The 17,077-nt window shown below is 52.5% G+C and overlaps 4 protein-coding genes across 4 annotated transcripts; all 4 read right to left on the bottom strand.

The window, feature by feature from the left end:
* Positions 1-165: 165 nt before the first annotated feature.
* Positions 166-2,910, bottom strand: GGS23DRAFT_371123 (uncharacterized protein). Its single transcript, XM_051513352.1, has 3 exons — positions 1,579-2,910; positions 614-1,508; positions 166-554 (listed from the first exon to the last, which is right to left on the bottom strand). The coding sequence occupies exons 1-3, from the start codon at positions 2,627-2,629 to the stop codon at positions 383-385; spliced, it is 2,118 nt and encodes a 705-aa protein (XP_051374849.1). The 5' UTR covers positions 2,630-2,910; the 3' UTR covers positions 166-382.
* A 2,099-nt stretch (positions 2,911-5,009) lies between these two features.
* On the bottom strand, positions 5,010-5,623 carry GGS23DRAFT_371026 (uncharacterized protein). Its single transcript, XM_051513350.1, has one exon. The coding sequence runs from the start codon at positions 5,536-5,538 to the stop codon at positions 5,065-5,067; it is 474 nt and encodes a 157-aa protein (XP_051374848.1). The 5' UTR covers positions 5,539-5,623; the 3' UTR covers positions 5,010-5,064.
* Positions 5,624-6,051: 428 nt separating this feature from the next.
* GGS23DRAFT_371042 (polyadenylate binding protein) lies at positions 6,052-8,870 on the bottom strand. Its single transcript, XM_051513351.1, has 3 exons — positions 8,780-8,870; positions 6,397-8,594; positions 6,052-6,338 (listed from the first exon to the last, which is right to left on the bottom strand). The coding sequence occupies exons 2-3, from the start codon at positions 8,574-8,576 to the stop codon at positions 6,206-6,208; spliced, it is 2,313 nt and encodes a 770-aa protein (XP_051374847.1). The 5' UTR covers positions 8,577-8,594; positions 8,780-8,870; the 3' UTR covers positions 6,052-6,205.
* Positions 8,871-13,180: 4,310 nt separating this feature from the next.
* Positions 13,181-14,331, bottom strand: GGS23DRAFT_371017 (uncharacterized protein). The gene is made up of 3 exons (XM_051513349.1): positions 14,162-14,331; positions 13,881-14,051; positions 13,181-13,797 (listed from the first exon to the last, which is right to left on the bottom strand). The coding sequence occupies exons 1-3, from the start codon at positions 14,250-14,252 to the stop codon at positions 13,409-13,411; spliced, it is 651 nt and encodes a 216-aa protein (XP_051374846.1). The 5' UTR covers positions 14,253-14,331; the 3' UTR covers positions 13,181-13,408.
* Between the last annotated feature and the right edge of the window lie 2,746 nt (positions 14,332-17,077).

Genomic DNA, 17,077 nt, shown 5'->3' with positions numbered 1-17,077 from the left:
CACATGGTTTATCGCTAGTCATATAACGCCCGGGGGGCCTACTTAGGTGTGGGGGAAGATTCTATGCCATAATTTCCTCCGTCAAAGTCGTCGCTGCTTGCTCCGCCTCCTGACCCGCGCGCTTTGCTCTCGTCCCACCCCTAGCTCGTAGCTCGACTCTTATCGTAGGATAGACGCCCGCCGACGGGCCTACCCACTCACGGCTGATAGAGAGGGAGATATGCCTGGCCGTCACGCACATCTGTCCGGTAGGCTCCGCCAAGCAGGGGAATGTCACTAGAAACCTACAGGTGCCGGTGCGTGGATCCGCCGAGAGCAGCGAGCTGCCGTCCTTCGCCGACGTCCTCTTCCATTCGCCGTCGCGCGCGCGCGCGCGTCCGCCCTAGTCCACTCGAGCGGTCTCGAGACTCCGCGCCGACGGGTTGGCTAAATTATTAACCTGCTTCAGTGGCGGCGGCTGGTATTTGCTCTTCTTGCGGAGTCGTTTGCGCGCGACCATTACCGGGACCGAGCTCTTCGTCACCAGATAATTCGAAAATGACCCGAGCAGCGTGCTGTAATTCTTCTCGTCAGCTTCCTTTCGCGCCCTTCGCCCGCTCTCCCGTCGACTTACCCTTTCAGCGCGCTTCTACCGCGGCTTCCCAGAATGACCAACGTCGGGTTTAGGATATCGATCACCTCCGTTATGAGATGCTTCGGGTTCTTGCAGTGGATCACTTCCACGATCACTCGAACCTGCAGCTGCGTCTTGCGAAGGAGCTTCGAGACTCTCTCGGTAATATCCTGCACCGCTCGATCTCTTTCCTCCTGCAGTCGGGTCTTCTCGCGATAGCTCGGCGCCGGCGACGGATTGTTGCTGCTGTTCCTGTCGAGGATCCGAACGTGCGGCGACATCGAGGACCCTTGTATCCTAAGCGGGCCGGGACTGCCGGTGCGATACCCGGGTTTTCCCGCGGCTCCCTTGGAAATTGCGCTGATGGCTACCGCTTGTTCCTTCATGGCTTTGGGTTCGTCCGGTACCATACCGCTGGCGTCGACTGGGCCGCTCGCCTCTTCGTCCATACAATACATGGCGACCAGCGTATCTCCGTCGCGGAGCACCGTCCCGACCGCCCACTCGAGGGCGTGCGTTGACTCGTCGCTCAGGTCGGTTGCTACTAAATACTTTCGGAGACGTCTGTGTTCCTCTTCCGCTTCTTTCTGTATTCTGCTGAACTCGCCGCGGTAGAGGATTCGGATGGATCGATGGACATCAGGCGTGCAGAGGATTGGGGTGGTGGACAGCTGTAAGCTTTGCGCAGCCTTGATGGCGTCGACGTCCGCATTTAGCTCTGGGTCGAGGGGTGTCTGCGTCCCGGACAGCGGCTCTTGGTCAAAACTGGTCGACGGCTGAACGACAGGTCTGCTAGACTTCTGCCTTGTTTTATCCCCCGACGGACTCGTGACCGTGATTTCAGGTTCGTCAAAAAGTGACCTATACTGGGGTTGTGTCGCGTAGACAAGTTTTCCTGCCAATGCCATTAGCCGTCTTGCGCAAGCCGCCTCCTCGGGATCGCGTCTCGAGGCTGGTATGCTTACGCTCGTCCTCGACCGCAGCTAGTAAACTTTTGGCCTCCTTGGTCCCCTCCCCGGTGGACGCTTGGCCTTCCGACTCTGCCCGCGTGGTGAGTTTTCTGCCCCTATGCAGCTCCTCGTCAGACGAGTTCGCGACGTCATCATCACTTTCATCCGGCAGCAGTTCCCCGTACGGACTCAGATTGTCCTTTTCAATCCTGCCATGCCCGTCGTTGTCTTGCTTCTTGCGAGCCAGCGAAGCCAGACTCGACCCACCGTAGATTAGGTTGGCGTCCGACAGTCTCCTGTAGGCGCTGTTCATGTCTATGACCAGACCGTTGTCTAACATGATGGTTCCTTGCGGCTGGCTGCGCCCAGCCGAGTTTCCAAACGGCGAGTTTGACCGCAGAGAAAACCGATTGTTGGGAGACTTGGACTTGGCATTCTTTTTAGAGAAACGGCCGTGCTCGCCCGGCAGAACGAGATTGGATAGGTCGGGCCCGCGCAGCGCCTCGCCTATGGAACTCGACCGACTAGCTGCCGTCGGGCCGCGTTTGTTTGGCAGTGCCTGCCCGACATTGGTCGGCAGGATGTCATGGAACTTGTAAGCAGACGTCGGGTCGTTATTTCTTGTATTCGACATGCTCATAGGCGGCGGAGACCGGTGCCCTATGTCTGTGGCGGAGTTGGAGGTACCATCGGACATGCTTCTAATACGGGCCAAATTGTCTGCGGCCGGCGTCTTGAAGGATGGCGTCGGAGAGGTGTGCGTACTTGTCGGACCCGTCGTAGCCGGAGGACCACCGATATCCAACATGCTCCTGGGCTGGACCGGAGTACTGATATCCAGCATGCTGCGGACCGGGGGTTGTGGTTGGGAGCCCCGAGCGGGATTGGCAGGTGCCTCGGCAATATCCAGCATACTCCGAACGGGGGACCGAGGGGTCGTATAGGGGGAGGGGGATCGGTGGCCGACGGAGGCCGGCCTTCTGGGCTGCATCGCCATCAGCTGCTCGATCTCCCTCCGCTCCTCCTCGAGCGCCGCCTCGAGCGACATCAGTCTCCTGCCAGACATTGATCAAGGGTTATCGGGGACGTAGCAGCCTTAACGGCGGCGCGAGAGACTTGGTCACTCTACGGCGACAATACGCAACTGCCGAGCCGAGGGCGAGGCGTTGCAACCTCAACTATCTCTGCTTGATCGAGGCGGTCCGCCTAGAGAAGCGAGAGAGCCGGTCGGGCGCGTCGAGGAAGCAAATTCCGTAGGTAGGTATTTTAATAGGGGTGTACAGAGGAAGAGCGAGGCGACTCCAGAATTGTCGGAGCGACACACGCCAGATCGGCACTATCGTGGGATAATAGTCGGGCGTCTTCGATGGAGACGGGGACCGAGCATCGTGTGCAGAGAAAAGACCCGTCTTTTCGCGTCGTTGTTTTTGTCGACCTGAAACCTGGGCCTCTCACTGGGGGCTCATGGCTACCACCCAAAGATCGGGTGTTGCAGGCGCGAGCGGGTCAAAGGTGAGAACTTGGAATTGGCACCGGGTTGGGGGTCAGGTAGAGGAAGAATAATAAGAGGTCGAGTTGAGTCAAACCGTCTGGGGTGGAATCGAGGTCAGCTCAGCTCAGCCGGTGTGGGGTTCGTCACTGGTCTGGGCTCGACGAGTTTTTTTCTTCTTTCTTTTCTTAAATACCGGTCGAGTCGCACGGAGCCCGGCACGGAGAAGAGGAGGAGGCCTCACTGGTTTTGCGCTTGCCAAGACCGATGTGGTGTAGAAATATCACAGGTGATTTGTGGTTAGGTGCAGTAGTGACGAGTAACGGTAGCCGTTAGTAGCCTGGCAGGGAGGAGAGAGTGGCCGCAGTGGGAATGGAGAAGAGGCGGGAGAAAAAGAGGTGGGGGGGGGGGGAACACGGTCCAGAACTGAAGGATGGATGCTCGCGAACAGGACGGGACGGAGGATCGTAGGCAGACAGCGAAGGTGCCTTATAGGGTCCGACGTCGATGGGATCGGGGAAACTAGTAGACCCGGTAGGTAGGTACTGGTTTTTTTTGGGGGGGGGGGTTTCTTCAATAAAAAAAAGAATGATAAATAAAGGATAAAAGATTTAAATTAAAAAAATGAAAAAAGGGGGCGCTGCCCACGACCTCTCACCTCTGCTTTATGTAATACCCCGGCTACCCGACGAAGGGGGGACCGGGGTGTGACATTTCTGCATCGCGACGTAGTAAGGGGCACTTGGTAGAGCCTTGGTCCTCTTGCACGGGCTCCTCATACGAACTGTATTTTACCTACCCACCTCCCTGGGCTATCGGCCAGAAGCAAGTAGGCAGATCTCCACCCCTCCTACACAGAAAGAGAGGCTGCTTTTGAGTTCTGCCGTGCCAGATTCGACGGGGATGTGAGCGGAAACGGCCTAGATAGGTTGGCTCCATGCCGCATACACATGCGCCTCAGGCCAGGAGGGGCCTGTAATTGTAGGCCGGGAGAGCGACACCCAACCTACAGGCCTTTTTGTCCCCGTCCCAAACCACCGACCCCAGGTACACTCGGTTACTGTACCTTGAGCGGCGTTTAGGGGCAAAGTACCTAATTTACCTACCTACCTGTAGTACCTAGGTCCTTATTAGGCTCGTAGTCCTCTAAGCTCGGCCTCCGTACATAGACCTACCTAGGTAGAAGAAGAAGTATATTTAACGTCACGCATTCTACCTAAACTAGATAATGAGACGGACCTACCTAGGTACCTAACCATCCAGCACATTCATCGAGTTACAAGCTTACCGGTACCGAGGTGTATCTACCTATTCTACCGGCACCCTCGTCTTCGTGGAGGCAGGCAGGTAGATAGGCACGGCATGCCGGCTTGAGATACCCGACATGTGCTTACAACACGTGTACCTGCATTTTCTTTTCTTTTTTTTTTTTTCGTTTTCTATTATTTCTCACGCCTCTCTACGACCCGCCGATATGGAGCCAGGCAATGCGCCTCTCGCTACGTCGTGTGGATTTCCGGGGATTTCCGGCCCATCATCTGCGCCTACACGCTCGCCAGTCTCGAAAGCAGTCGACTGATAGGGGACAGGGCAAGACGTCAACAGAGGAGACGAGGTGCGCCAATGGTCTCCTATATGTACGTACCTAGGCATGCGTGCATTTGCATGGACGAGGCGCCGCGTTCGTGCCAACCTCTTAGGTGGTGCGTATTTGCATGGGATCGATGTCGTTGGAGCACAAGAGGTCGGGACGCGGGCGAAAGGGGTCACCGGGCCATGCGCATACGAGTGAGCCCAAGACCAAGCGGAACCGTTCCGGCTCCGTATGTTTCCCAGGCACCCGCAAAAGATAGACCAATTCGAAGGATGATGTCTGTATATATGTATATGTATATAGCCTGATACCTAGGTGACAGGATTTCGTCACGGCGGTTATGAGAGTAGACCTATTCTTATATATGATTAATCCTCTAACGCATCCAGCGTTACTAACAAGGATACGGATAATTATCTTAACTAGGGTAGATAACATCTGAGAAAGAAGTGTCATGGGCTTGCTTCTCCGGTTCGGCATAAATTGCCTTGACATACCCAGGTATGGAATGACTGACTCGTTGGCTCCGGTCTTGACGGCTGCTTGCTCTGACCATCGTTAGTCTCCCCGCATTTCTGTTCCCTTGCCTTTCCCTTCTCCATCTTCTTCTCCACCTCCTCCTCCTCCACTTTCGCCTCCTCCGTCTTCCCGCCTCGCGGAACCCCATCCCGTAGAAAGGTATCGTGGCGTATATAAATATATAATCCCTGTTAGAGGGTCTAGTGACATGGCCACCCAGAGCCATGTGGCACCACCACGATCTATATACTAAAGGATTCCGGACGCAGCCAAGGTACTCGTCCCGTTTTTCACCTACATCTATCCGTCGCGCGTGTGTCGTGCGATGCACGCATGAACTGCGAGGGACGGTCATGACCGTTAGCCATGTCATATATACCTATATATATATATATATATTCTCTTAAGCATGCTGCGTGGTACGCAATCACACATGTTGGGCTGCGCGCGTGAAGATCATGTAACAAGGCATTTTTGTTCATTATCAGAAGTTCCTCCTTGGAATAACCTCTACTTCATTCTGAGTTGTCCCGTTCGGCAACCCTAAAGGGGGGTATTTGCTTCAGAATCATTGTGCCGCCAGATTCCCGTTCGGTGCCGGGCAGCGAATACCGCAAGGCCGACCGGCTGTGACCGTAAAACGCCTAATGACTTGAGCACCGGCATCCGGCCAGCGCTCCCAACAAGGAGCAAATAGTCTATCAATACATGCATGGGGTACGAGAAGAGCATCTCTCGAGCCAGAGCCTAGATGCTAGAGCGCCTAGAGGGTGGAGAGATCTGTTCGGACATAAAAGACGTAAGGGTCATGGGAGGCATGAAGAGTGATATGCGTCAAAGGATGCAAAAATCGATACCGAGCCATCCACCTCTGGATGCAGAACCGATGTCATAACTTTTCCGAAACCAGTTGCGGGAATTGACCTTCCAAACCGTCAAAGTATTGGGGGAATTGACGCCGAAGGAGACAGGATAGGACATAAACCCTTTTCGCCACAGAAGGCGCGAGGATATATAAAAAGGAGCGCCATCGCCCCCGTTTATGCTTTGTCATCGGCCTTGTCATCCTTCTTTCCGGCTTCACCCTCCGTGGTAGTTTGAGTTTTGATGTAATCGTCATAGACGGCCATGGCTTCGTCGACCTTCGCCCGGAGAGCGCTCTCGTCTTCGATGCTGTAAAAACTGTTAGCAATTTGCCGCTGTGAAAAAGTGAAAATTTTTTCCGACTTACAGGTTGACAAGCTCGGCATTGTCCATCTCTAGAAGCATGCCCGTAATCTTGCCTGCCAGATCCGGCTGGATTGACTGAATCTTGGGGAAGATCAGCTCGCCAAGCATCTGCTTCTGCTGTTGCGGGTTGCCTTGGGCTTGCAGCTGTGAATGCAAAATTGCAGTCGGGGTTAGGTCTTGCTGTGCATTCGAGACGTTGCCGATCGGTTGGTTAGGGATCCCGCGTCCACCCTGGGGAGGGAATTGTCCCGGTTGGCCATTCCGGTTGTTTATCCCGCCACGACCCGCAGAACCACCCTGCCGCGAATTAGGGGGGTAGCCAGGCATGCCGCCAGGGCCGCCCGGTAAACCCATGTTGGCCGGAATTGCCTGAATTGGTCCTCGGCCGGCGGGGACGCCGCGACCACCCCCCAGGGCCGCCTGCTGCACCTGGGCCATCGCGGCCATAAACTGTGGGGTGCCGGGCTGCCCGTACGGAGCACCTGGCGGAAACTGGCTCGGGAGATACATGCTAGGTGGAAGTTGAGGTATGGGTCCACCGCGACCTCCCTGAGGTCCTCCGTATGCAGTAGGGTTGAATTGGCCAGGTCGGCCACCTTGCGCGCCCGGCATGCCGATACCAGGGAATGGCATGCCGCGGCCGCCTTGGGGAGGGAAACCCGGCTGCTGACCTGGAGGGTAGTACACGGGAGGTTGCATGTACTGCTGAGGCATCCCTGCCGCCGCAGCTTGCTGCATCCGGAGTTGGTTGCGAGCTTGGATACTAGCCTCAAGCTGGCTCTTCCGAACATCCTTCCGCTGGGCTAGCGCGACATACAACGGCTTGTTGTTGAACATGCGTTGGTTCATATCGCTGACGGCCTTTGTCGCATCGTCGGGGTTGGCAAAGCATACGAATCCAAAGCCCTTACTCTTCCCGAGCTTCCTTTCGGGCTTTTTATCCTTCTTCTCGCCCTCCTCCTTCCCCTCGTCGCCGGATTCCTTCTGGTTCTCTTTATCCTTGCCCTCCTTCTCTTCCTCCGCGTCACTGATAGTGTCACGCATCACCTTGGCGGAGGTAATGGCGCCAAACTCGGCGAACATCTGGCGCAGCTTATCGTCGTCGACATCATCGTCCAAGTTCTTAATGTAGAGGTTCACCCCCTGGTACTTGTTGGCCTTCTCTTGGCGAGCCGCCTCGTAAGACTTGCGCAATTCCTCCTCGCGCTCGTGCTTCTTCTGGGCCCGGCCAACGTAGAGGTCCTGTCCATGGAAATCCTTGCCGTTAAGGTCGTCAACCGCCTTGGCGGCACTTTCGTGGGTGGTGAAATTAACAAAGCCAAAGCCACGGGATTTGCCCTCGTTATCACGAGCCAAAGACGACGAAGTTACGTCACCAAATCTCTCGAAGAGCTCCCGGAACTCGTCGTCAGTAACGTCCGCTTGGATATTTTTCACGTAAACGTTGGTGAAGTTCGCCTTCATCTCCTCAAACTTGCTCTGGCGGTCCTTCTTGGGAATGTGGTGACCAACGTAGACCTTCTTCTCATTGAGCAACATTCCGTTGACATGCTTGATGGCTTGAGCAGCAGCCTCGTCGGTCTCGTAATGCACAAAGCCGTATCCTTTGGAGTTGCCGTTCTCATCTTGGGCGACTTTGCAGCTCAGGATGTTACCAAAAGCGGCAAAGGTGTCGTGGAGGGCCTTGTTATCGATGGCAGCATCCAGGTTCTTGATAAAAATGTTGCCCTGCCCGCTCTTGCGCAGGTTGGGGTCACGCTGGGACCACATGATACGGCACGGACGTCCCTTGATCTGAGTGTAGTTGAGCTCCTCGAGAGCACGCTCGCCATCAGCAGTAGTGTTATAGTTGACGTAGGCATAGCCGAGGGAGCGGCGAGTAACGGCGTCACGGCAAACGCGAATCGAGGCGACAGAGCCTATCTGAGAGAAGAGCTCGAACAGCATGGCTTCGGTGACGGAAGGGTCGAGTTCACCGACGTAGAGAGAGGCGGATACGGCAGGGTGAGGAGTCTGGGCAGAGCTGGGGGTGGGTCCAGCAGCATCACCCCCGTCGCCGTGGGCGTCGGGAGCAACATTAGTATTGATCAAGGTCGGTTTCGCATCACCGCCGTTGAGAGAGGCGTTGCCAAGGTCGGCGGCAAGCTGGTCAACAGCGCCGGGGGCAGTAGCAGCGGCCATTGCGAAGGAAGTAATTGGCTGGCAGATTGCAGAGGCGTTAGCACAATTGAAGCATAAAGGAGTATGAATTCCTGGTTGGGGCGGTGGGGGGAGGGGGAGAGGGAGGCGGGATGCCAAACTTGCGCCTGACAGCTATCTCGGGACGGAGAAAAAGAAGACAGACAGGTGGCAGGATAGAAGCGACCGGGGGGGGGGGAGCCTACCAGATGATTAGGGTGAACCGAAGGGGGCGAAATAATGCTGTCGCCTCGAGACCGAGTGTTAGGCGATCGGCGGAAAATAAGAACTAGCCAGGCAAAGAGGCTGGCTTGTCTGTCGTCAAGGTCACAGAGATTCCTTTGTGGTTCGCAAACGTCTGGCTAAGTCTGCTCGAATTCGGAAGACGGTTTCGCTGTAGGTGAAGATGGACGAACAGGCGGGGGGAGTCGCCAGCAGCACCTTGCTCAACGGATGGGAGGCGAGGGCGGATCGAAGGGAGCGGGCGGGAATGAGAGGTCGTGAGGTGGAATGGGCTTTTTTTTCTGTTTTCCGAGTTTTTTTTTGGGTTTTGGGTTTTTGCTTGAATGAATTTGGCGAGAACAGAAATGAAGTACGAGCGGGGGAGATCGTACTTTATATCCGAGTCTCTTTTTTAGATTTTTTGTGAGAGTTTCTGGTGACGAGCTGGCGGATAAAGTTGTCAAGTCGTTGGGGAGAAAGGAAGAGGAAAAGGCGAAATAAGAGAGAGGGTCAGGGCCCGTCCTCTTTTAGCATCTTTTTGGGAAGATTTTTCGTGCCTCTTAGTCCATCGCGATCAACCACACAAAAAATTTCAACCGGGAAAAAGTGGATCGGACTCAGGTTTCCGTACCTAAGTACCCCCCGCGTACCTGGGACCCTGTGGCCTCCGCCGGGTTTGCGCTCTGAGGTCCGACATGTGGGAACTACTTACATCGCCGGTACATTCGTTGGGTTCCTGCCGGACTGGCAGAGCCATTACCTAAGCCCAGGTGGCATAGCACCTTCCTCTACTAGCCTCATGACGCAGTCCGGAGAGTTAGAATTGTAGATCTACCTGGGTAGGCACTTCGAGCAAGGTACCTACAGGTAGGTCGTAAGTACCTCCCTCTACCTCTACGCAAGCTCGCAGCGCCTCGCGAGAGTACCCGATGTACCTGTTGTCTTTCATATGTAGGAAGGTATCGATGAGTTGGACGTGCCGGGACAACCTTCGGTGAGGCAGTGACGGACCACGGCAAAAGTCTAGCTAGATCAGGTAATAACCTTCCGGAAACATTTACCTAGGGAGGCCCGCGAGATCGATATCGACACATGCTCCACAGGAGCCAGATGGCGAGGTCAGCGGGCTGGTTCCCCTACAAGAGGGGCAAAGCAGCGAAACGGACTGAAGAGTGAGAATACAGGGCGAAACATCAATGGACACGAGCTGCGAGATAGGTCATCGGAATAGCTGTGGAAGCCTGACTTAGCACGCCCCCAGTACACCACGGGAGGTCGCGGGATAGCCTCAGCAAGGCGGTCCTTACGGGCGTTGGATACATACCTGCCCAGGTAAACGATGTGAGAAGTTGTACGGCCGATGCCAGGGACACACATATAGCTATACAAGGAGAATTGTCTGCGCTAATCATAAGAGGCGTTCGGAGAGCAGTAGCAGCATAACAACACCTTAGCTGGCTAATCAGCCGCTACAGCACTTCTACATCGTGTGCAATTATTCCACTTCATGCAAAGTGCATGTGAAATAGGCAAATACTTAATAGGTAGATCCCCACATTATCGGTTAGCTGTAGCTTATCTTATCGGGTATCCAACGGACAGATAGCGGGGCACCTTACCGTTACCAACCTACCTCTACCCAAGGCCCATGTTCCTGGTATACAGGTAGGTACCTGGACATCCCGGCAGCTCACACCAAACCGTATAGTACCTGTTCGGTATACGTACGCATTCAACGGGCTGCTCTACCCGTGCTACCAACATCGAGCAGGTACCTACCTAGGTACCTAGGTAGGTAAGGCGTTGACAACAGTGGTGCGCGTGATCGGTGAGCCACCCAGTCAAGTTCTAGCTGACGTACCTAGATAGCAAGTTGCACACAGAGCCTCCATCCAGAGAAGGCCGCAGGGTTTTCCAACGAGGAATCTGTGATATTTTCATCTGGGAAGATGCTGCCCCAAAGGTACAGAACTACCCCTAGCCTGACGCAGCCCATATTAGCACTTTTAAATACAGCCCCTTGAATGATAAAAAGGGTACCTAAGGTACCTCTAGTATAGGTACCTACCTCCTACCTCTAGGTGGGCATTTATTGAATGCGTCATATCAGCGGTGGATGGACAAACGGTGGAGCGATCAATATTAGGTAGGTAGGTACTTACTCCTACACCTAAATGCTAGGCAGGTGCCACTTCATTGGGAGGTATTAGGAGGTACCTCTCAACCAGAGCAAACTGTGCCTTTCTCAGAGCTTCCACAAGCATGCCACAAGCATGCAAATGAGAGGTACCCAGCATGGTAAATCACGAAGTCGCTGAATGCCTGCTCAGCCAGGTTTGGACGCATTGCAATTTTTCCCCGATGGGGCATAGCGCTTCGCGCGACGCCTCTCTCCACGGTCTCGCTGCGGTCTCGCTGCGGTATAAACGTCTCCCCTACGTCCCAACGTCCGTCGATGTCGGCTTCCTACACTCTCTACCTTGCTCCTCCCTTGCCCTTCTCTCTCCGGCCCATCCCTACTCACACAGCGTGCCGCGATCATTTCCGAATCCTCACCGCTTCTCCATTGCCTTCGCCCTTATCGCCGCCGCCCGTTTCACAACGTAGGACATGTCCCACGACCTTCACTGTCTCTCGTCTCTTCTCACCTGCCGACTCCATTCTGGCCCAACCGGGACTGCGGTCGAACCGTCTGGACTCTAGGCCACCCCATGAACAATGGTTCTGGCGCTCAACCTCCTGCAACTTTGTCCCATTTCTCTTCTTTAACGTGCGCCGAGCGCCGTCAGGTATGTCTTTCGAGAGGATTCCTACGAGGCTCCCGCTAACCCAGCCAGCCATAAGATGATGCCACAAGTTTTCACCAACCCGCTAGGCAGCTAGAGTCCTTCACATTTCCCGCCGTCTTCCCATACGGATTCGTACTCTATTCATCATCACCGGACTGATTATAAACGCCATTCCGTCGCCCACCAAAAGGGGAGAGGGGATACGGGATCTATGGACATGAAGGTTGGAGTTGCTTGACACTTTGTGCATGGTTCCCTCCTTCGCACTTTGAACGCTGAGCTCCTTGTCTGCTGACCCATCACATGGCTAGCCACGTTGCGGCAGGAAGGAGAGGTGTCTCGTGGGGGAGGTCGTCTGGCTAGGGGTGGCAATTCGTCGGCCTGCTGCAAAGGCTGAAGAAGAGGCCGACTACACGGGCTACAACTCCCGAATTCAAGAGACAACCATTGCACGGTTCGATGACTGGTAGAGATAGGAGAGACTAAGGGAGAACCACGGCGCGTCTGGCCCTAACAGGGAGACCGACACGCAAGTTGGATACGTTAGATCGGACGGGCAGAGGGTGTCTGGAGATTATGATTCCGTCGACGCATTGCAGGAGCTGAGGCTACCTATACGACTCCTCCTAGCCGTCACACAATAGCGAGGCAGACATGCAACGCGAGCAGGATCCCGTGGGCTGGGCAAGTATCCTTGATTGGCGGCTCAGGGGAACCATTATCTAATCTAGGGTCGAGTACAGGCCGCAGCACGCAAGGAGGTGGAACGGGCTAACTATGTAGCCACGGCGAGGCCGACAATCGTACGTGCCTAACCAGGGAGTTGTTTCAACAAGGTGGCTCGACAGATGGATGATTGGCAGTATTACGAGAGGGACGATGGGGGTGAGGAGAGCGAGAGGCGAGGGATGAGGAGGACGAGGGGGCCGAGGGAGACAAAAGGAGCCGAACACGACTAGGGCCTCCCGATTCTAACCCAAGGGCAGATTTGCTGCGGAGGAACGCCCGTTTGCGAGCGGACTGGGAGGGGATCGAGACACAGCATCGGAGAGCCATGGCAGGGTCCGCGCGTGGAGATATATTTCTCTAGCCTGTCCATGTATGAATGGATTTCAACAAAAATCATCTATCGTGCCGGGATTGTTTGCGCTTCACCAATGGCATAATGGACGATGGCTTGCGCCAATATTGATCGTGTATCATTTTGGATTCCTCCTGTGTCGGCGAATACCGAGCTCAAAAGCCGAAGTCTCCAGAATCAGTATCAAAAACAACACCCTTCCACGTTCAAGCTATAGAGCCGAGCCACACCTCAGTAGGGGGGCGAGTGACGCGAACCCCAATCCTGCTCCATTGGAAAATCTCTAGACGAGCCAGTATAAATCTCAGACGATGATAGCGACGGCTCTGGCAGCGACAATGATAGCAATGATTCATTCCCAAGAGGCCAACAAGACTTCTTCAGTGGTGGATATAGGCCTAGGAGAGACTCAGCCCTACCCGTGCCGGCGGCCTGGACACCAGGATTGCCTTAGCCTAGCGGGAGCTGCAACCAATAGCTAGTGCACTGTGAGCTGCTGCTGGTCAGCTGGCTGGCCGCGACGGGCGGCGTTACCGCGTCGCGCTCCTTCGAGGGCTTGCAAAATGGACCCTTGCCGCCGCTGCGAACGAGGAGCTAAGGGCTATGCAAGGAACCCCGGATCTGACACCATACATACTCGCATACCGCCATGGCCGGCTAACATCACAACCCTCCCCCGCCGTCTCGGCCCCGCCTGGCACCTCCGCTATCTGACCCATCGAGCCTCTGACCATCTGTATTTGTTAGAGGGGGTATGGGCACACTGGCTGGGTCACTTGCTGAATGCTAAATGCTATAACTTGACCGCCGATGTATCCACTGAGGTGACCCCACAGTGAGCCGAAATGTGCCTCTCCAGAGCTAGACATGGACCTGCCGTTCCTAAGCAGACCTAGAGGTGGCAGAGCTTGTGATTTATTACGGTATACAGGAGGAGGCAAAAATAATGTAGGTAAGTGCCTGTATGCTAAGAAACAGAGCGTGTTGAGGACGCTGTGGACGTTGTGGACGTGCTCCATGAAATAGAGAGTCGAGCGAGAGAAGATCGAGAAGAGATTTTGGGCAAGGACTGAAAACTGAAGGATGCAGAGAGTCTCCGGCGCTTCCTGAAAGCCCAATACCCCGATGCACTCTTCGTGAAGGGTTAGGTATTGCCAGGTCAGTGACATGCGAGTTGTTAATCTGTAATTAATTGGAAGAAACCTCTAAACTCACCCTCACCCGGTCGAATATCCGGAATCATGGCAGCTATCGCACGCGGTTGCCGACCAGCCATGTATTTCCTGGCTCGCAGCTCTGCCGCAACGGCGACAATCTCTACTCGAAAACAAGGCCTACTTATGTAGGCGCGTTCGGAGTAGTGTCTTGTTGGCTTGATATGGGCCACTTACGGCCATCACATGTACGCGTCAGCTGGGCAACAAGCACTCCAGTTGAATCATGGCCAACCGCTGGAGAATGAAGTCAGGCTGGGGCGGCGGCCTGCCAGGCCTTACATGTGTCCCGTTCCAACACGACTTTCATCTTTGTGCGAAAGAATGCCCGGACATGGCACATTCTGCAGTTGAAGTCACCATGAGCTGCCATCCAGGAACTGCCACCAGGAACGTGCCATCCGTTCGAGCCTGCGCGAATTCTGGACCGGTTTAGGAGAGTCGGCCACCGGATCAAGTCCAGACCTGCAACGGACACAAAAAATATGTTGGCACTGGTTAAACGGGTTCTAGCTTAGTATAAGCTGCAGACTGACCGCAATGTTACTCCATAGACTCCGTGCTACTTGGCATCCTAACATCTGTTCCTGTGGGTACCACTGGCATTGGATAGCGCTTTTCCATGTCCTCTATTGACAGTGGCAATACATTCTTTCTGGAAGGAAAGATATAATTTCGGCGCTTTAGGTGTATAGAGATGTGGATATCAGCTTCGTAGTTCCTGGCTGAGTTCACTGAAATTTTTTTTTTTTTTCACCAGTGTTTGCCATCTCTTTTGGAAATTCTCGTTACTCCTGTCCCGTTTTCGCTGCCTTTGTGTAACATCCCCGGCCGATTTTACCAACATGGATGTTTCTTAGCGGTTCCGCTCAGAGACCTTATAAAATTTGAATCTTTTATATATGGCTAGGCTGTGAGAATAAGAAGAATTAAGTAGCTAGGGTTAGACTCGCTGCATTGACAAACATTATCTTGTGTTGTTAATACCACCTACAAATACTTCCACTAAATCTACATATCTATAGGCATGTAATACTAAAATCAGGCCCTTGGAGATCCTGGAGTTGGACCCGAATGGTAGGACCAGATCTGGACCCAGGTCCCAAATCCGGTCTCTACTGCCCCCCTTTTTTGGGGGGGGGGGGGCCTGCTCGTAGGATTAGGGCTGAGGCGTCAACAAGCGCTACTGCGCTTATAGTAAACCAGGTCGCAGGATGTTAGCACAGTCCGGGCCATGGGGCATGGGGGAAGCAGACAAATGCGATCGTCGAGAACTTACTCAGCAGGTACTGAGTAGGAGCACAGCAGTCACCAAGACAAATTGATAGCATTTATACTTCATCTTAAGTAGATCCCAATTTTGGGACGATTGTGGGAGTCAACTTCCCAGTTTCTTCCTCCGACGTCAAGATTTGAATTGCCCGGCGACATCATGGCTCGGAAGTCTCAATTCAGATATGCGAGTTCTAGGCACATTGCACCTATTATCAGAACACATTCGAGACTTGACAAGTCGGAATATAAATGTAGAAAATAACGTGACAGTGGCTAAACGCGGGCATCCAGACACCAGACAAACAGGTGTGCGTCTAATAAGCTAGACTACCACTTCGCGAGCCACCCCTTCGCGAGCCGGGTATTTTGTATAGGTTTACATACAAACGATTTATCCCTGTAAAAAACCGGGAAAAAATCGGAAAAATCGGAAATTTACTTACGTAATCGATTAGCTTAATTAAATCAACATATGAGTTTTTCGAATTTTTCGCTTAGTAATATAAGAAGTTATATACGATTTAAGGTTTTTTGAAACTGCACTAACAGTTTGCCATATAATTTATTAGTAAATCTGTTAACTGTGCTCATATCGACATGTTTACCTATTTTTTTCATAGTAATAGAGTGGGTCTATTACATAATCCTTTATTTTATAAATAGAAGAATGGCTAGTATTAAGTAATCTTATTTTTATTATTTGATTTCATTTTTATTTAATTTATTATTTTAAAAAAACCACGTTTTTGAACAGGTTAAAACTTTCTAAAATCGTACCCATTTTCACAGTAAGAATTCCACCTTTCCGACTGTCCTATTTTTCCATACAAAGAGGTTCTAAAAAAGAACACTAAAAATCAACGTTTTTAAGACTTATTTAATTTAATAAAAATCAGAAAAATAAAATGAAAAAAGTTTACGTAATCTTAACCATCATTCTATTTATAGTATAAAGGATTAGATAATAGATCCACTTTATTACCGTGAAAAAAATAGGTTAAGAGGCCGATATAGAGCACAGTTAACAGATTTACTAATAAATTATATGGCAAACTGTTAGTGCAGTTTCAAAAAACCTTAAATCGTATATAACTTCTTATATTACTAAGCGAAAAATTCGAAAAACTCATATGTTGATTTAATTAAGCTAATCGATTACGTAAGTAAATTTCCGATTTTTCCGATTTTTTCCCGGTTTTTTACAGGGATAAATCGTTTGTATGTAAACCTATACAAAATACCCGGCTCGCGAAGGGGTGGCTCGTGAAGTGGTAACCTAACTTACAGTAAGGACCACGGATTGTACTCACGAGTACATACACCTGACGATCCCGCTAGTCGGCTCCCTCACCTGCTAATCAGGCTGGCGGACAGTGGCCGAGGACCAACTAACCCTAGATTTACATCTAACTCTGCTACTCTCAGAGCTAAGTGGGTTATATAATAGAGGACAGGTTCGATTCCTGACAGCGCTACTTGGTAGTCTCTATTATTTAGTCTATCTGGTAACTTCGTCCAGGCAGCAGGTACTGCGTACTTTAAACTCCAGAAGCTACTGGTTCGAGCCAGAGTACCGCCTTTGTAATAAGGTCTTTTTAGGTAGTACGTATATACTAATACAGGCTATACGATAGTAATAAAGCGCATCTTATCCTTATAAGATCTTATATTCCGACGTTTACTAGAGTAGGTAGTATTATAATAACGCGCGGGAGCGCGTGCCTGTTATATGGGTCGAGCTCTATAGGTTTGATAATAAAGGATAGGTTCGATTCCTAATAACGCTACTTAGTAATCTCTATTATTAAGCCTATCTAGTAACTTCGTCCAGGCAGCAGGTACTACGTACTTTAAACTCCAGAAGCTACTAGTTCGAGCCAGAGTGCCGCCTTTATAATAAGGTCCTTTTAGGTAGTACGTATA

The sequence above is a fragment of the Durotheca rogersii genome (assembly GCF_024521655.1).
Source record: "Durotheca rogersii strain YMJ 92031201 chromosome Unknown GGS23scaffold_4, whole genome shotgun sequence".
Taxonomy (NCBI): Eukaryota; Fungi; Ascomycota; class Sordariomycetes; order Xylariales; family Xylariaceae; genus Durotheca; species Durotheca rogersii.
The sequence above is the reverse complement of the archived record's forward strand: the minus strand, read 5'-3'. Positions and strand labels throughout refer to the sequence as shown.